The sequence below is a fragment of the Rana temporaria genome, chromosome 8 (genome assembly GCF_905171775.1).
Source record: "Rana temporaria chromosome 8, aRanTem1.1, whole genome shotgun sequence".
In the NCBI taxonomy this organism is placed as follows: domain Eukaryota; kingdom Metazoa; phylum Chordata; class Amphibia; order Anura; family Ranidae; genus Rana; species Rana temporaria.
In genome coordinates, this window is record NC_053496.1 from 673,792 (window position 1) to 699,585 (window position 25,794).

General features: G+C 44.3%; 1 protein-coding gene across 1 annotated transcript in view; it reads left to right on the forward strand.

The window, feature by feature from the left end:
* LOC120909823 overlaps positions 1-24,244 on the forward strand; it is a 37,235-nt gene extending 12,991 nt beyond the window's left edge. Inside the window, exons 5-10 of the mRNA XM_040321551.1 lie at positions 1,147-1,383; positions 3,014-3,337; positions 7,347-7,589; positions 10,412-10,542; positions 23,174-23,241; positions 24,084-24,244. Of these exons, the coding sequence (XP_040177485.1) occupies positions 1,147-1,383; positions 3,014-3,337; positions 7,347-7,589; positions 10,412-10,542; positions 23,174-23,241; positions 24,084-24,117 (1,037 nt within the window). The 3' untranslated portion in view covers positions 24,118-24,244. The remainder of the gene's footprint in view (positions 1-1,146; positions 1,384-3,013; positions 3,338-7,346; positions 7,590-10,411; positions 10,543-23,173; positions 23,242-24,083) is intronic.
* Positions 24,245-25,794: the final 1,550 nt, after the last annotated feature.

The window sequence follows — 25,794 nt, forward strand, 5'->3', positions numbered from 1 at the left end:
CCTATCAGTGGCCATCAGTGCCACCTATCAGTGCCCATCAGTGCCACCTATCAGTGCCCATCAGTGTAACCTATCAGTGCCCATCAGTGCCGCCTATCAGTGCCCATCAGTGTAACCTATCAGTGCCCATCAGTTCTGCCTATCAGTGCCCATCAGTGTCACATATCAGTGCCCATAAGTGCTGCCTATCAGTGCTGCCTATCAGTGTCACCTATCAGTGCCCATCAGTTCTGCCTATCTGTGCCCATCAGTGCAGTCTATAAGTGGACATCAGTGCAGCCTATCAGTGGCCATCAGTGCCACCTATCAGTGCCCATCAGTGCCACCTATCAGTGCCCATCAGTGTAACCTATCAGTGCCCATCAGTTGTGCCCATCAGTGTCACATATCAGTGCCCATAAGTGCTGCCTATCAGTGCCCATCAGTGTCACCTATCAGTGCCCATCAGTTCTGCCTATCTGTGCCCATCAGTGCAGTCTATAAGTGGACATCAGTGCAGCCTATCTGTGCCCATCAGTGCCACCTATCAGTGGCCATCAGTGCCACCTATAAGTGCCCATCAGTGTCGCCTATCAGTGCCCATCAGTGTAACCTATAAATGCCCATCAGTTCTGCCTATCAGTGCCCATAAGTGCTGCCTATCAGTGCTAATCAGTGCTGCCTATCAGTGCCCATCATTGGCGCCTATAAGTGCCCATCAGTGTCACCTATCAGTGCCCATAAGTGCTGCCTATCAGTGCCCATCAGTGTCAACCTATCAGTGCCCATAAGTGCTGCCTATCAGTGCCCATCAGTTCTGCCTATCAGTGCCCATCATTGCCGCCTATAAGTGCCCATCAGTGTCGCTTATCAGTGCCCATCAGTGTCACCTATCAGTGCCCATAAGTGCTGCCTATCAGTGCTAATCAGTGCTGCCTATCAGTGCCCATCAGTGTCCCCTATCATTGCCCATCAGTGTCCCCTATCAGTGCCCATCAGTGTCGCCTATCAGTGCCCATCAGTGTCACCTATCAGTGCCCATCAGTGTCGCCTATCATTGCCCAACCCATTCAGAAGACAAGAATGCCCCTTCCCCCGTCTCGCCAGTTGAACCCGCCCCCGCGGATCCTGTGGTGACGGAGGATCTGCTCTTATTATCTCTTGCAGTGTCGGCGACTCCTTCCGCAATCCTCTTGTCCTCGGAGGACCTGGAACTGAAGATGTCTCCTGAGGAAGTCCCGGGGCTTCAGGTGTATTGGACGAGGGGTGAGGATCGGCCTCTCAGGAAAGGATCGAGTGTAGAGGTGAAGGAGGTGGATCTGCAGAGCGGGGGTCAGTATTGGTGTCATATAAAGATGGAAGGCGGCGAAGAACTCCGAATCCCGACAGCCATCCGCGTTCTCGGTAATGGAAGGAACATCAGATTTGTGTTTTCAATGTTTATTGGGATTTATAAAAGTTTAGCTTTGGTGTCATCGGCCCACAAAGACAAAGAAAGGTTACAGCTTATCATTACCACTACTGACTGGTTGCTAGAGGTTACAGCTTATCATTACCACTACTGACTGGTTGCTAGAGGTTACAGCTTATCATTACCACTACTGACTGGTTGCTAGAGGTTACAGTGTATCATTACCACTACTGACTGGTTGCTAGAGGTTACAGTGTATCATTACCACTACTGACTGGTTGCTAGAGGTTACAGCACATGATTTCTTCTTGTTGATTGAATGCTAGAGATTACTGTACAGTAATACTGCTCACTGATTGGTTGCTAGAGGTTACAGAGGGGCATGATATACATATGAATGTCGGTTATTTACATGTAAACACAGGGGGCCAGATTCACGTAGCGCAGCGGATCTATAGATCCGCTCGATCTACGTGAATTAAGATCCGCTCCCGCAAGTTTAGGAGGCAAGTGGCTAATTCACAAACCACTTACCTCCAAACTTGCGACGGCGGATCCTAAATCCCCCGGCGGAATTCAAATTCCGCGGCTAGGGGGAGTGTACTATTTAAATCAGGCGCGTTCCCGCGCCGATTTAAATGCGCATGCGTCGTCCGGGGAATTTCCCGGCGTGCATTGCTCCCACTGACGTCGCTAGGACGTCATTGGTTTCGACGTCAGCGGGACTTGCGACGCGCGTGTTCGTGAATCGGCGTACGCAAACGACGTAGGAAAATTCAAATTCGACGCGGGAACGTCGGCTATACTTAACATTGGCTGCGCCTGATAAAAGAAGGGGTAAGTATACGACGGAAAACTGCTACGGAAACGACGTAAGAAGACTGCGACGGGTCCGCGTACGTTCGTGAATTTGCGTATCTCGCTGATTTACATATTATTTATCGTAAATCAGCGGGAACGCCCCCGGCGCCATTTTTAAATCCAAAAAAAGATCCGACAGTGTAACACAGTGTAACACAGTCAGATCTTAGCCCTATCTATGCGTATGTGATTCTATGAATGAGGCGCATAGATAGGACCAGTGTAAGTCAGAGATACGATGGGGGATCAGGAGATATCAGGAGATAATACACCGGAGTATCTCTTTGTGAATCTGGCCCAGAGTCTGCAGGTGAGTCATCCGTACACAACAATAGGGCAGAGCTGGGCAGCATTAGTAGCAGCACTTCACACTGAGATATCAGGACACAGCACGGGACTAAAACTTCAAAAGACAAGGGAATTTAAACTGGGATAGCCGGAAAGTATGAGGCAGCTGCTTTGGGCCCCACAACAATGACAGGGCCCAGGGCAGCTGTCCCTTTTGCCCCCCGCCTTAGAGACGACCCTGAGCTTGAGGCAGTGCCCTGGATGACTTCTTCTAATCTGAAATGGGGGTCGTCCTAACACTTTCCACACCGAGGTCACAGATAAAGATCGGGCCGAGGATCAAACCCTCATTTCCACACCGAGGTCACAGATAAAGATCGGGCCGAGGATCTCCACCTCCAATGAATGTTGATGAGACTTTTTCGGAAGCCCTTTGCGTTCCCCGTCCTTCACCTGGTTTGCTTTTTCCTTTAGGTTCCTCCAGTCCCTCCTCGGGCATTGTGTACATTCAGGACCCCAAGTCCCTCATCCTCCCCTGGAAGTTCAATTTCCCAGTGAAGTCCAATGAAGTGAAGGTTGTGGAAGGGAAGGTCACTTACCCCTCCGAGGTGGTCCATGGGCTCAATACCTCGGGGGGTTCTGTCTGCTGGCCTGAGGGCTGCGCTGGGGACGTGAGCGCCTTGGACCTCCATCTTTCTCATCCCACAATTGGAGAATATCGGATGGAGATTCTTCTAGAGATGGAGGGCAGGAGGAGGACGAGGCTGCAGAGGAAGGTCTGTGTGGCCGGGCTCACAGGTCAGTGCTTGTCAAAAACGTTTGCCCGCTTTCATACAGTGGGGGCTGGGGCTCAACATTAAGGGGGGGCGCAAACGGAAAAAAAATAATTGCAGCCTCACTGTGCCCATCAAACGCAGCCACTGTGCCCATCAAACGCAGCCACTGTGCCCATCAAACGCAGCCACTGTGCCCATCAAACGCAGCCACTGTGCCCATCACACGCAGCCACTGTGCCCATCAAACGCAGCCACTGTGCCCTCAATTGTCACCACTGTGCCATCAAACGCAGCCACTGTGCCCATCAAACGCAGCCACTGTGCCCTCAATTGTCACCACTGTGCCCATCAATTGTCACCACTGTGCCATCAATTGTCACCACTGTGCCATCATTTGTCACCACTGTGCCATGCCATCAAACGCAGCCACTGTGCCCATCAAACGCAGCCACTGTGCCCTCAATTGTCACCACTGTGCCATCAAACGCAGCCACTGTGCCCATCAAACGCAGCCACTGTGCCCTCAATTGTCACCACTGTGCCCATCAATTGTCACCACTGTGCCATCAATTGTCACCACTGTGCCATCATTTGTCACCACTGTGCCATGCCATCAAACGCAGCCACTGTGCCCATCAAACGCAGCCACTGTGCCCATCAAATGCAGCCACTGTGCCATCAAATGCAGCCACTGTGCCCATCAAACGCAGCCACTGTGCCCATCAAACGCAGCCACTGTGCCCATCAATTGTCACCACTGTGCCATGCCATCAAACGCATCCACTGTGCCCATCAATTGTGTGCACTGCCAAAAAAATCTTTATTTTCTTTTTTTTTTCTTTTTTCGGAAATTCGGGAAAAAAAAAAAAAATTATTTTTTCGGAAATTCGAAAAAAAAAAAATCAGTTTTATTCGTTTTTTTGCTTTTTTCGGAAATTAGGAAATTCGGAATTCCGAATTTTCGGATCTCCGAAAAAAGCAAGAAACGAATAAAACGGAAAAAACGAAATTTCAGAAAAAAAAGAATGAAACCAAAATGATTTTTTTTTTTTCGGAAATTCCAAAAATTTGGAAAATTTCAGAAATAAAAAAATCCACAATTTGGAAAATTCCACAATTTAAAAAAAAATTAAATTTTTCGAATTTTTCATTTTCGAAATTTCGAAAATGAAAAATTCCAAAATTCGAAGTTTCGAAAATGAAAAATTTGAAATTTCGAAAAAGAAAAGTTTCAAAAATTCGAAAATGAAAAATTCCAAAATTCGAAATTTTGAAAATTAGAAAATTCGAAATTTCGAAAATTAGAAAATTCGGAATTTCGAAAATTAGAAAATTCGGAATTTTGAGAATTATAAATTTCGAAAATTCATAAATTCGAAATTTCGAAAATGAAAAATTCGTAAATTGGAAAAATAAAAAATTAGAAAATTAGAAAATTGAAAATTCGAAATTTCTAAAATCGAAAATGAAAAATTCGAAATTTCTAAAATCGAAAAATTCGAAATTTCTAAAATTCAGAATTTCTAAAATTCGGAATTTCTAAAATTAAAAAAACTACATTTTTTCGTATTTCCGGATTTCCGAAAATTCGAAATTGAAAATTCGGAAATTTAAAAATTCGGAAATATGAAATTTAAAAATTCGAAAATGAAAAATATCCAAAATTCGAAATTTCAAAAATAAAAAATTTGAAATTTCGAAAATTAGAAAATTGAAAAATTCGAAATTTCAAAAATCGAAAATGAAAAATTTGAAAATTAAAAAATAAATGAAAAATTCGAAATTGTCACCACTGTGCCCATCAAATGCAGCCACTGTGCCATCAATTGTCACCACTGTGCCCCTCAATTGTTGCCACTGGGCCAATTGTCGCCACTGTGCCCTTTGTCACCACTGTGCCCTTTAATTGTTGCCACTGTGCCCATTGTCACCACTGTGCCCTTTGTCACCACTGTGCCCATTGATGCCACTGTGCCCTTTGTCACCTCTGTGCCCATTGTTGCCGCTGTGCCCTGTAAAATGCACTTACCTTACTCCTTCCACGTCCCTCGATGTCTTCTCCCGCCTTGGTGACGCTTCAGCCAATCAGGTTACCGATAACCAGAATCGGTGAACCTGATTGGCTGAGACGGCCGTCAGTCTTATCCAAGGGACGCACCTCCCGTACGTTCCGAGGATAAGCTTCCAAGAGCTGAGGGCTGTACTCGGAAAGCCTATCAGAGCCGCTGGCCAACTTCCACACAGCCAACCAGCTGCCGTTATTCAGGTGGCCGGCGCTCACCTTCCGGCCATCTCTGAATAGACCAGCGCCAGCCGGCGACAATAACATACATTCATGCAATGTTATTAGACTCAGTGGCGGGCGAGAGCCAGAGGGGGCGGCGCTCCAGCGCCCTCTATGGACGGACCGCCACTGCTTTCATATACAGTTCAACCTCGGATTGCGAGAAACGCAGTTAATGAGTGTTTCGCAAAACGAGCGCTGTATTTAAAAAAAATCCGAACTCGGTTTGCGGTGTGCAGTACCGCGTTTGGCCTGAGGTGGGGGTGGGGGGTGTCAGAGCCGAGCGGAGCTGTTCGGAAACACTGGGGTAGATTCAGTAAGCAATTGCGCTGCGTATCCATAGATACGCAGCGCAATTGCTTAGTTGCGCCGGCGTATCGACTTTTCTGTATTCAGAAAGCTCGATACGCCGACTGCAGCCTAAGATATGACTGGCATAAGGCTCTTAGGCCGTCGTATCGTAGGCTGCATTCTTATGATGGCCGCTAGGTGGCGTTCTCGTAGTGGTCAGCGTATAGTATGCAAATTGCATACTCACGCCCGTACGCGCGCCCTGCGTTGTCATTTTACGTCGTTTGCGTTCGTCGGTTTCTACGTAAGGCTGCCCATGCTATTAGCAGGGGCAGCCAATGCTACGTATACCCGTCGTTCCCGCGCCGCGATTTTTAAAAATTACGTCGCTTGTGTAAGTGAATCGTGAATGGCGCTGGACGCCATTTACATTCGCGTTGAAGCAAATGACGTCCTTTACCGCAATGCACGTCGGGAGAGTTTCCCGACGGAGCATGCGCTCTACGTTCGGCGCGGGGAACGCGCCTAATTTAAATAATCCACGCCCCCTACGGGATCATTTAAATTACGCGCGCTTACGCCGGGCAGTTTTTACGGAGCGCACACGCAAATTACGGAGCTACTGCTTCGTGAATGAAGCGTAGCGCAAGTAATTTACGGAGGCGTAGCGTAAAAACGGTACGCTGCGCCTCCGTAGTAGTGCACGCCCCTACCTGAATCCACCCCACTCTGTTCTCGAGCTGTCCACGGGCCTTTCTGTGTATTTCCGAGGCTCTCTGGCGCCCCCTCCCACCTCTGGCCACAACGCGGTATTGCATGCCAATGAAGTCAATGCGGAACAAATTATTTTAGTTTCCATTGACTTCAATGGGGAAACTCGCTTTGATATGAGAGTGCTTTGGATTACAAGCGTTCTCCCGGAACGGATTATCCTCCGAGGTTCCACTTACTCCATGTTGTATTTCCATAGCAGGCTGGCCGAGAAGAGTAGAGAACTTCGATGGAGTTCATCGGTCATGGATGTCTTGTGGCTGTTCTTGACTCATCCAGAGTTTCTCTCTCAGGGTTCAGCCCTGCACCCGCTCCTCCTTGACTTTAATGGCGTGGTGGTCAAAGCCCGGGCACTGGCAGAGCATGGCGTCTCTGAGCCAAGGTGGTCTCTATCATGCCAAGGAGGACTCACAAGTCTTCTTCTCATGAAGTGGATCATTGCAGGTGGAAGGCCCGGGCTTCACACCACTAAGAGGCGGGTGCCGGACCTGGGGTTACCAACCCGGACCCAACCTTGAGGGAGAATCTCTAGATGAGCCAATGGCGGCCTTGGGATGTCTGTGAGGTGGTTGGAAGACTCGACTCCTCTGGTCTGAATTCTGTCCATCCCGGTAATGAGACGTTCCGCGGGGGAAGGGGGAGAAGAGTTGATGACCATCATGTGGTTCTGTTCCCACCATTGCAGTCTCCTCCTCTGAGGCCGACCTCTCCATGGACTCCATCGTCACCCTTCTGTGCCAAACAAACTGCCTGGAAGAGGACGGGCGGCTCTGCTGGCAAAACACCAACATAAAGCGGGAAAAGTGCGGCCCCCCGGGGGGAAGAAACCTGACCGAGGAAGTGACCGTCACCCCGGAGACCCTGGGGAACTGGACCTGCCGCGTCCTCCTCCGAGAGAAGACCGCCGTCAGCGCTAATCTGACACTCGGTAGGTGATTGTCCCACAGAGACTGTCTGCAGTCTCTGATCATCTCCTGTATTATGTCTGCAGTCTCTGATCATCTCCTATATTATGTCTGCAGTCTCTGACCATCTCCTGTATTATGTCTGCAGTCTCTGATCATCTCCTGTATTATGTCTGCAGTCTCTGATCATCTCCTGTACTATGTCTGCAGTCTCTGATCATCTCCTGTATTATGTCTGCAGTCTCTGATCATCTCCTGTACTATGTCTGCAGTCTCTGATCATCTCCTGTATCATGTCTGCAGTCTCTGACCCTCTCCTGTATTATGTCTGCAGTCTCTGATCATCTCCTGTACTATGTCTGCAGTCTCTGATCATCTCCTGTATTATGTCTGCAGTCTCTGATCATCTCCTGTATTATGTCTGCAGTCTCTGACCATCTCCTGTATTATGTCTGCAGTCTCTGATCATCTCCTGTACTATGTCTGCAGTCTCTGATCATCTCCTGTATTATGTCTGCAGTCTCTGATCGTCTCCTGTACTATGTCTGCAGTCTCTGATCATCTCCTGTATTATGTCTGCAGTCTCTGATCATCTCCTGTATTATGTCTGCAGTCTCTGATCATCTCCTGTATTATGTCTGCAGTCTCTGATCATCTCCTGTATTATGTCTGCAGTCTCTGATCATCTCCTGTACTATGTCTGCAGTCTCTGATCATCTCCTGTATTATGTCTGCAGTCTCTGATCGTCTCCTGTACTATGTCTGCAGTCTCTGATCATCTCCTGTATTATGTCTGCAGTCTCTGATCATCTCCTGTACTATGTCTGCAGTCTCTGATCATCTCCTGTACTATGTCTGCAGTCTCTGACCATCTCCTGTACTATGTCTGCAGTCTCTGATCATCTCCTGTACTATGTCTGCAGTCTCTGATCATCTCCTGTATTATGTCTGCAGTCTCTGATCATCTCCTGTATTATGTCTGCAGTCTCTGATCATCTCCTGTATTATGTCTGCAGTCTCTGATCATCTCCTGTATTATGTCTGCAGTCTCTGATCATCTCCTGTATTATGTCTGCAGTCTCTGATCATCTCCTGTATTATGTCTGCAGTCTCTGATCATCTCCTGTACTATGTCTGCAGTCTCTGATCATCTCCTGTATTATGTCTGCAGTCTCTGATCATCTCCTGTACTATGTCTGCAGTCTCTGATCATCTCCTGTACTATGTCTGCAGTCTCTGACCATCTCCTGTATTATGTCTGCAGTCTCTGATCATCTCCTGTACTATGTCTGCAGTCTCTGATCATCTCCTGTATTATGTCTGCAGTCTCTGATCATCTCCTGTACTATGTCTGCAGTCTCTGACCATCTCCTGTACTATGTCTGCAGTCTCTGATCATCTCCTGTATTATGTCTGCAGTCTCTGATCATCTCCTGTACTATGTCTGCAGTCTCTGATCATCTCCTGTATTATGTCTGCAGTCTCTGACCATCTCCTGTATTATGTCTGCAGTCTCTGATCATCTCCTGTACTATATCTGCAGTCTCTGATCATCTCCTGTACTATGTCTGCAGTCTCTGACCATCTCCTGTACTATGTCTGCAGTCTCTGATCATCTCCTGTACTATGTCTGCAGTCTCTGATCATCTCCTGTATTATGTCTGCAGTCTCTGATCATCTCCTGTATTATGTCTGTAGTCTCTGATCATCTCCTGTATTATGTCTGCAGCCTCTGATCATCTCCTGTACTATGTCTGCAGTCTCTGATCATCTCCTGTATTATGTCTGCAGTCTCTGACCATCTCCTGTACTATGTCTGCAGTCTCTGACCATCTCCTGTACTATGTCTGCAGTCTCTGATCATCTCCTGTACTATGTCTGCAGTCTCTGATCATCTCCTGTATTATGTCTGCAGTCTCTGACCATCTCCTGTATCATGTCTGCAGTCTCTGATCATCTCCTGTATCATGTCTGCAGTCTCTGATCATCTCCTGTACTATGTCTGCAGTCTCTGATCATCTCCTGTACTATATCTGCAGTCTCTGATCGCCTCCTGTATTATGTCTGCAGTCTCTGATCATCTCCTGTACTATGTCTGCAGTCTCTGATCATCTCCTGTACTATATCTGCAGTCTCTGATCATCTCCTGTATCATGTCTGCAGTCTCTGACCATCTCCTGTACTATATCTGCAGTCTCTGATCATCTCCTGTATCATGTCTGCAGTCTCTGATCATCTCCTGTATTATGTCTGCAGTCTCTGATTATCTCCTGTATTATGTCTGCAGTCTCTGATCATCTCCTGTACTATGTCTGCAGTCTCTGATCATCTCCTGTACTATATCTGCAGTCTCTGATCATCTCCTGTATCATGTCTGCAGTCTCTGACCATCTCCTGTACTATATCTGCAGTCTCTGATCATCTCCTGTATCATGTCTGCAGTCTCTGATCATCTCCTGTATTATGTCTGCAGTCTCTGATCATCTCCTGTATCATGTCTGCAGTCTCTGATCATCTCCTGTACTATGTCTGCAGTCTCTGACCATCTCCTGTACTATATCTGCAGTCTCTGACCATCTCCTGTATTATGTCTGCAGTCTCTGACCATCTCCTGTATTATGTCTGCAGTCTCTGATCATCTCCTGTATTATGTCTGCAGTCTCTGACCATCTCCTGTATTATGTCTGCAGTCTCTGATCATCTCCTGTATTATGTCTGCAGTCTCTGATCATCTCCTGTACTATGTCTGCAGTCTCTGATCATCTCCTGTACTATGTCTGCAGTCTCTGATCATCTCCTGTACTATGTCTGCAGTCTCTGACCGTCTCCCGCCCTCTTCTTCCAGCTGTAGGGGTGGAGGCGGAGTCCCGGAAGATGTCGGGTTACCTGTTCTGGGTGACGATTGGCGTCGGCGTTCTCCTTCTCCTCCTGATTGTGATGATCGTTGTCGTCGCGGCGGCTCGGTCGCGCAGGATGGTGAGTACTGGAAATACCGATCCCTCCACGAGTCTTCAATCCGATCCTAAGTGTGCCGATCGATCGTTTCTTCTCTGCACTGCATTTGGCCACTAGATGGTGCTAAATATCATAGGAGATTATCAGAGGCCCCCTTCATGTCAAAGTACCCCATTGCATCAGAATCCCCATTATACAGTAGAGCCCCCCCCCCCTATATTCTCAGGCCCCCATCACATCAAAGTCCCTCTATTACATCAGACCCCCCCCCCCCCCTCACCCATCCCCCTCTTAACCTTAACCCTCCCTACCTTTTGGCTCCAGCAGAGGGCGGGGGGGGTGGACAGTCCTTTCCTGAATGCTGGGATGGCGTCACCTGCCCTGGATCAGTGTCAACAGTCACCATGCTGCAGGTGGGCAGCCATAGTATCACCATAGTATCACCATAGTATCACCATAGTATCACCATAGTATCACCATAGTACCACCATAGTACCACCATAGTATCACCATAGTAACACCATAGTAACACCATAGTATCACCATAGTACCACCATAGTACCACCATAGTATCACCATAGTATCACTATAGTATCACCATAGTATCACCATAGTAACACCATAGTATCACCATAGTAACACCATAGTAACACCATAGTACCACCATAGTACCACCATAGTAACACCATAGTATCACCATAGTATCACCATAGTATCACCATATTACCACCATAGTATCACCATAGTATCACCATAGTACCACCATAGTATCACCATAGTACCACCATAGTACCACCATAGTACCACCATAGTATCACCATATTACCACCATAGTATCACCATAGTATCACCATAGTAACACCATAGTATCACCATAGTAACACCATAGTAACACCATAGTACCACCATAGTACCACCATAGTATCACCATAGTACCACCATAGTATCACCATAGTATCACCATAGTATCACCATATTACCACCATAGTATCACCATAGTATCACCATAGTACCACCATAGTATCACCATAGTACCACCATAGTACCACCATAGTACCACCATAGTATCACCATATTACCACCATAGTATCACCATAGTAACACCATAGTATCACCATAGTATCACCATATTACCACCATAGTATCACCATAGTATCACCATAATACCACCATAGTAACACCATAGTATCACCATAGTATCACCATATTACCACCATAGTATCACCATATTACCACCATAGTATCACCATAGTATCACCATAGTATCACCATAGTATCACCATAGTAACACCATAGTAACACCATAGTAACACCATAGTAACACCATAGTATCACCATAGTACCACCATAGTAACACCATAGTATCACCATAGTAACACCATAGTATCACCATAGTATCACCATAGTATCACCATAGTAACACCATAGTATCACCATAGTATCACCATAGTACCACCATAGTACCACCATAGTACCACCATAGTATCACCATAGTACCACCATAGTACCACCATAGTACCACCATAGTATCACCATAGTATCACCATAGTACCACCATAGTATCACCATAGTATCACCATAGTACCACCATAGTATCACCATAGTATCACCATAGTACCACCATAGTATCACCATAGTAACACCATAGTATCACCATATTACCACCATAGTATCACCATAGTATCACCATAGTACCACCATAGTAACACCATAGTATCACCATAGTATCACCATATTACCACCATAGAATCACCATATTACCACCATAGTATCACCATAGTATCACCATAGTATCACCATAGTAACACCATAGTATCACCATAGTAACACCATAGTACCACCATAGTACCACCATAGTACCACCATAGTATCACCATAGTACCACCATATTACCACCATAGTACCACCATAGTATCACCATAGTACCACCATAGTACCACCATAGTACCACCATAGTATCACCATAGTATCACCATATTACCACCATAGTATCACCATAGTAACACCATAGTATCACCATAGTATCACCATATTACCACCATAGTATCACCATAGTATCACCATAATACCACCATAGTAACACCATAGTATCACCATAGTATCACCATATTACCACCATAGTATCACCATATTACCACCATAGTATCACCATAGTATCACCATAGTATCACCATAGTAACACCATAGTATCACCATAGTAACACCATAGTAACACCATAGTAACACCATAGTAACACCATAGTATCACCATAGTACCACCATAGTAACACCATAGTATCACCATAGTAACACCATAGTATCACCATAGTATCACCATAGTATCACCATAGTACCACCATAGTACCACCATAGTACCACCATAGTATCACCATAGTACCACCATAGTACCACCATAGTATCACCATAGTATCACCATAGTACCACCATAGTATCACCATAGTATCACCATAGTACCACCATAGTACCACCATAGTAACACCATAGTATCACCATAGTATCACCATATTACCACCATAGTATCACCATAGTATCACCATAGTACCACCATAGTAACACCATAGTATCACCATAGTATCACCATATTACCACCATAGAATCACCATATTACCACCATAGTATCACCATAGTATCACCATAGTATCACCATAGTAACACCATAGTATCACCATAGTAACACCATAGTAACACCATAGTATCACCATAGTACCACCATAGTAACACCATAGTATCACCATAGTAACACCATAGTATCACCATAGTATCACCATAGTATCACCATAGTATCACCATAGTAACACCAAAGTATCACCATAGTATCACCATAGTACCACCATAGTATCACCATAGTATCACCATAGTATCACCATAGTACCACCATAGTACCACCATAGTATCACCATAGTATCACCATAGTACCACCATAGTATCACCATAGTATCACCATAGTACCACCATAGTATCACCATAGTAACACCATAGTAACACCATAGTATCACCATAGTAACACCATAGTACCACCATAGTATCACCATAGTATCACCATAGTACCACCATAGTATCACCATAGTATCACCATAGTACCACCATAGTATCACCATAGTATCACCATAGTACCACCATAGTATCACCATAGTATCACCATAGTATCACCATAGTACCACCATAGTACCACCATAGTATCACCATAGTATCACCATAGTACCACCATAGTATCACCATAGTATCACCATAGTACCACCATAGTATCACCATAGTAACACCATAGTAACACCATAGTATCACCATAGTAACACCATAGTAACACCATAGTACCACCATAGTATCACCATAGTATCACCATAGTACCACCATAGTATCACCATAGTATCACCATAGTACCACCATAGTATCACCATAGTATCACCATAGTACCACCATAGTATCACCATAGTAACACCATAGTAACACCATAGTATCACCATAGTAACACCATAGTATCACCATAGTAACACCATAGTACCACCATAGTACCACCATAGTATCACCATAGTAACACCATAGTATCACCATAGTACCACCATAGTATCACCATAGTAACACCATAGTATCACCATAGTACCACCAGTATCATGATAGTATCACGATAGTATCACCATAGACACACCATAGTATCACCATAGTATCACCATAGTACCACCATAGTATCACCATAGTACCACCATAGTACCACCATAGTACCACCATAGTATCACCATAGTACCACCATATTACCACCATAGTATCACCATAGTAACACCATAGTATCACCATAGTATCACCATATTACCACCATAGTATCACCATATTACCACCATAGTATCACCATAGTAACACCATAGTATCACCATAGTATCACCATATTACCACCATAGTATCACCATAGTACCACCATAGTAACACCATAGTATCACCATAGTATCACCATATTACCACCATAGAATCACCATATTACCACCATAGTATCACCATAGTATCACCATAGTATCACCATAGTAACACCATAGTATCACCATAGTAACACCATAGTATCACCATAGTACCACCATAGTAACACCATAGTATCACCATAGTAACACCATAGTATCACCATAGTAACACCATAGTATCACCATAGTATCACCATAGTATCACCATAGTATCACCATAGTAACACCAAAGTATCACCATAGTATCACCATAGTACCACCATAGTATCACCATAGTATCACCATAGTACCACCATAGTACCACCATAGTATCACCATAGTATCACCATAGTACCACCATAGTATCACCATAGTATCACCATAGTACCACCATAGTATCACCATAGTAACACCATAGTAACACCATAGTATCACCATAGTAACACCATAGTAACACCATAGTACCACCATAGTATCACCATAGTATCACCATAGTATCACCATAGTACCACCATAGTATCACCATAGTATCACCATAGTATCACCATAGTATCACCATAGTACCACCATAGTATCACCATAGTAACACCATAGTAACACCATAGTATCACCATAGTAACACCATAGTATCACCATAGTAACACCATAGTACCACCATAGTACCACCATAGTATCACCATAGTAACACCATAGTAACACCATAGTATCACCATAGTACCACCATAGTATCACCATAGTAACACCATAGTATCACCATAGTACCACCAGTATCATGATAGTATCACGATAGTATCACCATAGTAACACCATAGTATCACCATAGTATCACCATATTACCACCATAGAATCACCATATTACCACCATAGTATCACCATAGTATCACCATAGTATCACCATAGTAACACCATAGTATCACCATAGTAACACCATAGTAACACCATAGTATCACCATAGTACCACCATAGTAACACCATAGTAACACCATAGTATCACCATAGTAACACCATAGTATCACCATAGTATCACCATAGTATCACCATAGTATCACCATAGTAACACCAAAGTATCACCATAGTATCACCATAGTACCACCATAGTATCACCATAGTATCACCATAGTACCACCATAGTACCACCATAGTATCACCATAGTATCACCATAGTATCACCATAGTACCACCATAGTATCACCATAGTACCACCATAGTATCACCATAGTAACACCATAGTATCACCATAGTAACACCATAGTAACACCATAGTACCACCATAGTATCACCATAGTATCACCATAGTACCACCATAGTATCACCATAGTATCACCATAGTACCACCATAGTATCACCATAGTATCACCATAGTACCACCATAGTATCACCATAGTAACACCATAGTAACACCATAGTATCACCATAGTAACACCATAGTATCACCATAGTAACACCATAGTATCACCATAGTAACACCATAGTATCACCATAGTATCACCATAGTATCACCATAGTAACACCAAAGTATCACCATAGTATCACCATAGTAACACCATAGTATCACCATAGTATCACCATAGTATCACCATAGTACCACCATAGTACCACCATAGTATCACCATAGTATCACCATAGTACCACCATAGTATCACCATAGTATCACCATAGTACCACCATAGTATCACCATAGTAACACCATAGTAACACCATAGTATCACCATAGTAACACCATAGTAACACCATAGTACCACCATAGTATCACCATAGTATCACCATAGTACCACCATAGTATCACCATAGTACCACCATAGTATCACCATAGTATCACCATAGTACCACCATAGTATCACCATAGTAACACCATAGTAACACCATAGTATCACCATAGTAACACCATAGTATCACCATAGTAACACCATAGTACCACCATAGTACCACCATAGTATCACCATAGTAACACCATAGTAACACCATAGTATCACCATAGTACCACCATAGTATCACCATAGTAACACCATAGTATCACCATAGTACCACCAGTATCATGATAGTATCACGATAGTATCACCATAGAAACACCATAGTATCACCATAGTATCACCATAGTACCACCATAGTAACACCATAGTATCACCATAGTATCACCATAGTACCACCATAGTAACACCATAGTATCACCATAGTATCACCATATTACCACCATAGTACCACCATAGTAACACCATAGTATCACGATAGTACCACCATAGTACCACCATAGTAACACCATAGTATCACCATAGTATCACGATAGTATCACCATAGAAACACCATAGTATCACCATAGTAACACCATAGTATCACCATAGTATCACCATAGTATCACCATAGTAACACCATAGTAACACCATAGTATCACCATAGTATCACCATAGTAACACCAAAGTATCACCATAGTATCACCATAGTACCACCATAGTATCACCATAGTATCACCATAGTACCACCATAGTACCACCATAGTATCACCATAGTATCACCATAGTACCACCATAGTATCACCATAGTATCACCATAGTACCACCATAGTATCACCATAGTAACACCATAGTAACACCATAGTATCACCATAGTAACACCATAGTAACACCATAGTACCACCATAGTATCACCATAGTATCACCATAGTACCACCATAGTATCACCATAGTATCACCATAGTATCACCATAGTACCACCATAGTATCACCATAGTAACACCATAGTAACACCATAGTATCACCATAGTAACACCATAGTATCACCATAGTAACACCATAGTACCACCATAGTACCACCATAGTATCACCATAGTAACACCATAGTACCACCATAGTATCACCATAGTACCACCATAGTACCACCATAGTAACACCATAGTATCACCATAGTACCACCAGTATCATGATAGTATCACGATAGTATCACCATAGAAACACCATAGTATCACCATAGTACCACCATAGTAACACCATAGTATCACCATAGTAACACCATAGTATCACCATAGTATCACCATAGTATCACCATATTACCACCATAGTACCACCATAGTAACACCATAGTATCACGATAGTACCACCATAGTACCACCATAGTAACACCATAGTATCACCATAGTATCACGATAGTATCACCATAGAAACACCATAGTATCACCATAGTAACACCATAGTATCACCATAGTATCACCATAGTATCACCATAGTAACACCATAGTATCACCATAGTACCACCATAGTATCACCATAGTATCACCATAGTATCACCATAGTACCACCATAGTACCACCATAGTATCACCATAGTATCACCATAGTAACACCATAGTAACACCATAGTACCACCATAGTATCACCATAGTATCACCATAGTACCACCATAGTACCACCATAGTATCACCATAGTACCACCATAGTATCACCATAGTACCACCATAGTATCACCATAGTAACACCATAGTAACACCATAGTATCACCATAGTAACACCATAGTATCACCATAGTAACACCATAGTACCACCATAGTACCACCATAGTATCACCATAGTAACACCATAGTATCACCATAGTAACACCATAGTATCACCATAGTACCACCATAGTATCACCATAGTAACACCATAGTATCACCATAGTACCACCAGTATCATGATAGTATCACGATAGTATCACCATAGAAACACCATAGTATCACCATAGTATCACCATAGTAACACCATAGTATCACCATAGTATCACCATAGTATCACCATATTACCACCATAGTACCACCATAGTAACACCATAGTATCACCATAGTATCACGATAGTATCACCATAGAAACACCATAGTATCACCATAGTAACACCATAGTATCACCATAGTATCACCATAGTATCACCATAGTAACACCATAGTATCACCATAGTATCACCATAGTAACACCATAGTATCACCATAGTATCACCATAGTACCACCATAGTACCACCATAGTATCACCATAGTATCACCATAGTACCACCATAGTATCACCATAGTATCACCATAGTACCACCATAGTATCACCATAGTAACACCATAGTAACACCATAGTATCACCATAGTAACACCATAGTACCACCATAGTATCACCATAGTATCACCATAGTACCACCATAGTATCACCATAGTATCACCATAGTACCACCATAGTATCACCATAGTATCACCATAGTACCACCATAGTATCACCATAGTAACACCATAGTAACACCATAGTATCACCATAGTAACACCATAGTATCACCATAGTAACACCATAGTACCACCATAGTACCACCATAGTATCACCATAGTAACACCATAGTAACACCATAGTATCACCATAGTACCACCATAGTATCTCCATAGTAACACCATAGTATCACCATAGTACCACCAGTATCATGATAGTATCACGATAGTATCACCATAGAAACACCATAGTATCACCATAGTATCACCATAGTACCACCATAGTAACACCATAGTATCACCATAGTATCACCATAGTACCACCATAGTAACACCATAGTATCACCATAGTATCACCATAGTATCACCATATTACCACCATAGTACCACCATAGTAACACCATAGTATCACGATAGTACCACCATAGTACCACCATAGTAACACCATAGTATCACCATAGTATCACGATAGTATCACCATAGAAACACCATAGTATCACCATAGTAACACCATAGTATCACCATAGTATCACCATAGTATCACCATAGTAACACCATAGTATCACCATAGTATCACCATAGTACCACCATAGTATCACCATAGTAACACCATAGTATCACCATAGTATCACCATAGTAACACCAAAGTATCACCATAGTATCACCATAGTACCACCATAGTATCACCATAGTACCACCATAGTACCACCATAGTATCACCATAGTATCACCATAGTACCACCATAGTATCACCATAGTATCACCATAGTACCACCATAGTATCACCATAGTAACACCATAGTAACACCATAGTATCACCATAGTAACACCATAGTAACACCATAGTACCACCATAGTATCACCATAGTATCACCATAGTACCACCATAGTATCACCATAGTATCACCATAGTACCACCATAGTATCACCATAGTATCACCATAGTACCACCATAGTATCACCATAGTAACACCATAGTAACACCATAGTATCACCATAGTAACACCATAGTATCACCATAGTAACACCATAGTACCACCATAGTACCACCATAGTATCACCATAGTAACACCATAGTACCACCATAGTATCACCATAGTACCACCATAGTACCACCATAGTAACACCATAGTATCACCATAGTACCACCAGTATCATGATAGTATCACGATAGTATCACCATAGAAACACCATAGTATCACCATAGTATCACCATAGTACCACCATAGTAACACCATAGTATCACCATAGTAACACCATAGTATCACCATAGTATCACCATAGTATCACCATATTACCACCATAGTACCACCATAGTAACACCATAGTATCACGATAGTACCACCATAGTACCACCATAGTAACACCATAGTATCACCATAGTATCACGATAGTATCACCATAGAAACACCATAGTATCACCATAGTAACACCATAGTATCACCATAGTATCACCATAGTATCACCATAGTAACACCATAGTATCACCATAGTACCACCATAGTATCACCATAGTATCACCATAGTATCACCATAGTACCACCATAGTACCACCATAGTATCACCATAGTATCACCATAGTAACACCATAGTAACACCATAGTACCACCATAGTATCACCATAGTATCACCATAGTACCACCATAGTACCACCATAGTATCACCATAGTACCACCATAGTATCACCATAGTACCACCATAGTATCACCATAGTAACACCATAGTAACACCATAGTATCACCATAGTAACACCATAGTATCACCATAGTAACACCATAGTACCACCATAGTACCACCATAGTATCACCATAGTAACACCATAGTATCACCATAGTAACACCATAGTATCACCATAGTACCACCATAGTATCACCATAGTAACACCATAGTATCACCATAGTACCACCAGTATCATGATAGTATCACGATAGTATCACCATAGAAACACCATAGTATCACCATAGTATCACCATAGTACCACCATAGTAACACCATAGTATCACCATAGTATCACCATAGTATCACCATAGTAACACCATAGTACCACCATAGTATCACCATAGTATCACCATAGTACCACCATAGTATCACCATAGTATCACCATAGTACCACCAGTATCATGATAGTATCACGATAGTATCACCATAGAAACACCATAGTATCACCATAGTATCACCATAGTACCACCATAGTAACACCATAGTATCACCATAGTAACACCATAGTATCACCATAGTAACACCATAGTATCACCATAGTAACACCATAGTATCACCATATTACCACCATAGTACCACCATAGTAACACCATAGTATCACGATAGTACCACCATAGTACCACCATAGTAACACCATAGTATCACCATAGTAACACCATGTGCTTCTTGCACTTGAGTACCATTGGTTGTTATGGTGCTGGCAGCCGGGCCAACCGGTGCGATGGTAGCTCATGACCCGGGTGCTGTGCTAGCAGCACAACTCCCATTCAGAAAGGGTTGGAACCCCTGGTAGATGTTTATTGTTGTCCATGAGTCTGTAGAGTCTGAAAACAATTTTGCTAAATTTTTTATATTATTTTTTTGCATAATTTAATTGAAAAGCCCAATGCAGAGTTACTATGGAAACCGGGGGGGGGGGGGTGCATTGCAGGTGAATTGGTAAAGCTGTATTGTTTGAAAGCAACCAATCGGATGCTTCTGCTGGCGGAAGGTGTGGCTGCGGACTCTTAGGCTGGTGGTGCTTGTGACGGCTCACCATCGCCACCTTGTGGCAGGAAATGTAACAATTCTTGTTCATAATACTGTAGAGACAAAAGGTTACTGTGTTGCCAACTTGTATTTAAAGGGCCAGTTCACCTTTACAAAAATAATAAAAAATTTACCCCGAACAGTGCCCATCACTCACCATGTACCCGGCACAGTGCCCATCACTCACCATGTACCCGGCACAGTGCCCATCACTCACCATGTACCCGGCACAGTGCCCATCACTCACCATGTACCCGGCACAGTGCCCATCACTCACCATGTACCCGGCACAGTGCCCATCACTCACCATGTACCCGGCACACACCAGACAAAGCCCCCCAATCACCAGATTACATTTCATGAGACTCGGTCCCCCAACAAGAGAACCTCAGCACTGCGGGGGAAGAGTGGGCGGGACGGAGACCTGGAGTAGAGTTGTCCCCTCATGTGTCCCGGAATAAAGGGACGAGGTGACACCCCTAACCTGGAATAAAGGGACGAGGTGATACCCCTAACCTGGAATAAAGGGACAAGGTGACACCCCTAACCTGGGATAAAGGGATGAGGTGACCCCCCTAACCTGGAATAAAGGGACGAGGTGACACCCCTAACCTGGAATAAAGGGATGAGGTGACACCCCTAACCTGGAATATAGGGACGAGGTGACCCCCCTAACCTGGAATAAAGGGACGAGGTGACACCCCTAACCCGAAATAAAGGGACGAGGTGACACCCCTAACCTGGGATAAAGGGATGAGGTGACCCCCCTAACCTGGGATAAAGGGACGAGGTGACACCCCTAACCTGGAATAAAGGGACAAGGTGACACCCCTAACCTGGGATAAAGGGATGAGGTGACCCCCCTAACCTGGAATAAAGGGACGAGGTGACACCCCTAACCCGAAATAAAGGGACGAGGTGACACCCCTAACCTGGGATAAAGGGATGAGGTGACCCCCCTAACCTGGGATAAAGGGACGAGGTGACACCCCTAACCTGGAATAAAGGGACGAGGTGACACCCCTAACCTGGAATAAAGGGACGAGGTGACACCCCTAACCCGAAATAAAGGGACGAGGTGACACCCCTAACCTGGGATAAAGGGATGAGGTGACCCCCCTAACCTGGGATAAAGGGACGAGGTGACACCCCTAACCTGGAATAAAGGGACGAGGTGACACCCCTAACCTGGAATAAAGGGATGAGGTGACCCCCCTAACCTGGAATAAAGGGACGAGGTGACACCCCTAACCTGGAATAAAGGGACGAGGTGACACCCCTAACCTGGAATAAAGGGATGAGGTGACACCCCTAACCTGGAATAAAGGGACGAGGTGACACCCCTAACCTGGAATAAAGGGATGAGGTGACACCCCTAACCTGGAATAAAGGGACGAGGTGACACCCCTAACCTGGAATAAAGGGACGAGGTGACACCCCTAACCTGGAATAAAGGGATGAGGTGACTCCCCTAACCTGGAATAAAGGGACGAGGTGACACCCCTAACCTGGAATAAAGGGACAAGGTGACACCCCTAACCTGGAGGGGACAATCCTCCTCAGTCCTGTGAGATGCAGAGAGTCTCGGCGGGGGGTTCTGGTTGGGGCCACACAAAGGCAGCCATTGCAGAACATCCCTCCTAACCCAATGGGGCCCGGGCCCAGTACGGGAAGGCTGCCTGTACCCACCTATCCGGGGCCAGTGTTTGGCCCCCCTAGACCCCATGTTATGATGTTTCTTCTTATACTGAGTACTGTCTGTTCTCTTTTTTTGCAGCGGCGGGCCCGGAAGAGGGCGTGGCTGATCCAGAATATCCACCAACAGAAGAGGTGTGAGTGCGGGGGGTAAGTATGGAGATCTTGGGGTGTGATTATTGGAGGACATTCATCAGGAGGAGGACCGGAGGACAGATCACTGCCACACAATTACAAACTCGCCGATCAGTTTTGGGGTGTTTATTGTAGAAATAAAGGGGAAGAACAGTTATGCCCAGGGCCGCTATCAGGGGGGTACAGGCAGTACACCTGTAAGGGGCCCGGAGGTCCCCAGGGGCCAGGATGGCAACCCCCTTTTTTTTATAATTTTGTTTTTTATATTTTTTTATCTCTTTTTTGTAAGGGGCCCAGAGGTCCCCAGGGCAACCCCCCTTTCTTTGTTTGTCAGCACCCAAAGCCCCCCAACCTCCCACATACTTTGTACCCCAATACTTATATTCAGGGGCGGACCGACCATTCGGGCACCCACGCAATGCCCGAGGGCCCCATACCACTAGGGGGCCACATCAGGGTTGCCAGCCTCAGTAAAACCAGATCCCAAGATTATAGCTGCCCCGCCTCTCCAGTACCTTCTCTGTGTATGTATACTGTATGTGTGTATACTGTGTGGCCCCATAATATATTGCCTGGGGGCCTCATAATCTCCTGTTACCTAGGGGCTCCTTAATCTCCTATTGCCCGGGGGCCCCATGAGTTGTCAGTCTGCCCCTGCAGCCTTTAGCCCCCCAACCCCCCCACATATTTTGTATTCCCATAATATAGATGTTTTTATACAGTTGGGGTACGGAAGGTTTGGGGGGGGGGGTTGAGGACCTCCGGTGTGGATATTTTTGTGGGTTTCATTCTCTTTGAACCTTTTCTTTTCTATTTCTGGCGGAAATCCTGAAATTCTCTTCTTCTCTCTTTCTCAGGATTCCAATCCAACGATTTAAAGAAAACGTCTGAAGAAAGTTCTGATTGTTATGAGGACACAATTGTATTGCCAAGCAGGCTGGCTCTCCTTAGGGGCCCATAGGGGGCGCCACCTTCCCTGCACTGGCTGGCAGCCAGTTGATCCCGCCAGAAACGTGCGACTTCCTGTTAGTGATGGGAAGTTCGATTATTTTAACTGAATCGGTTCATTTCGAGTCACTCACTGAAATGAACCGATTCAATGAATCGATTCTTCGATTCACTTGCTGAGTCTACTGACAAGCAAGTGAACCAAAGCTCTCACTCAACCTTAAATGATTAGAATCAGAAGAACGATTCTTCACAGAAGGTTTGCAGGTCCTGGGGACATTTACTTGTATTTAGTTCCTTGCTCAGAGCACAATCCTATTGTATCAGACCACAATTTGTCAGATTAGACAGTGTCATCAATTTTGGTGACGCACAAAAAGCTGTGTAAATTAAAAGCAGGTTTTTGTGCATGTGATGGGCCAACTTCAGTTAACATTGCTAGCCATCATATTTTTCCGTAGTCTTCACAGCGCATGCCCAGGGAAAAACTATCGCATTTTACTAGCGTGGGCGAGCAAAGTACCCACAGTAGTAAAAATCCAATCGTTCGGCTCCTTTCACGCTTGTGCGACTTGAAAGTCGTGCAATTTTTGCCACAAATTTTACAGTGACTTTGATGCGATTTTGATGCGACTTGAAGCAATACCTATGTAATCTTGAGGTTTCTGCCTCAGGTCGCATCAAATTCGGACCAAAGTGGTGCAGTGACTACTTTGAAGTCGCTGCGACTTGAAGACACACAGATATGGATGGCACTCATTGGAAATCATGGGGTACCACTTGTCATGTGACTTTGTAGTCCCAAGTCGCAGGACAAGTCGCACAAGTGTGAAAGGGGCCTCATTATGCACTGTAAAGACTACGGACAAATCTGATGGCTAGCCATTTTAACTGTGACTTTGGCCCATCAGAATGCAGGTCACACGCACAAAACCCCGCTTTTCCTTTACACAGCTGTTTGTGCTTCACGGTAAGTGGCAATATTGGCTGATCCTATAGATTGCTTGATCTGACAGAACACCTGTTACCCAGGTTACTGAGCACAATCCTATACTCATATGATCATATAACAGACCCCAGAAGCAATAAAGAGAACCTGTCACTTCAAAAAACCTATCACATAGGGCATGGATGCTCAACCTGTAGCCCTCCGGCTGTTGCAGAACTAAAAAGCCCCATGAGGCATTGCAAGGATGATAGTTACACACATGTCTCACAAAGGCAGAGGGATGATGGGACTGGTAGTTCCACAACAGCTGGAGGGCCACGGGTTGAGCACCCTTGACATAGGGGCTTGTTAAGTGTAAAAATAAACAAAATAACTAAAACCATCCCCACTGACCCCGATATCTACATATGAATAAACGTGTGTAGGGCGTGCATGTGTACATAAACGACAATCGCTTCACACGTTAGGTGTCACCACAAACATCAGAGTGACTGCAATAATTCTAGAAATATAATTTATGGTTAATGAATGTCCTGTACTACCTGTTATAACTACCTCTATTACAAAGTGCCCCAAAGGGGTTGCTTTATTGTTTAATGAAAAAAAAAAAAAAATCAGTTAAACAGCTACTAAATTAGACACATGTCCCAGAAGGGATGTCTGTCCCTTTT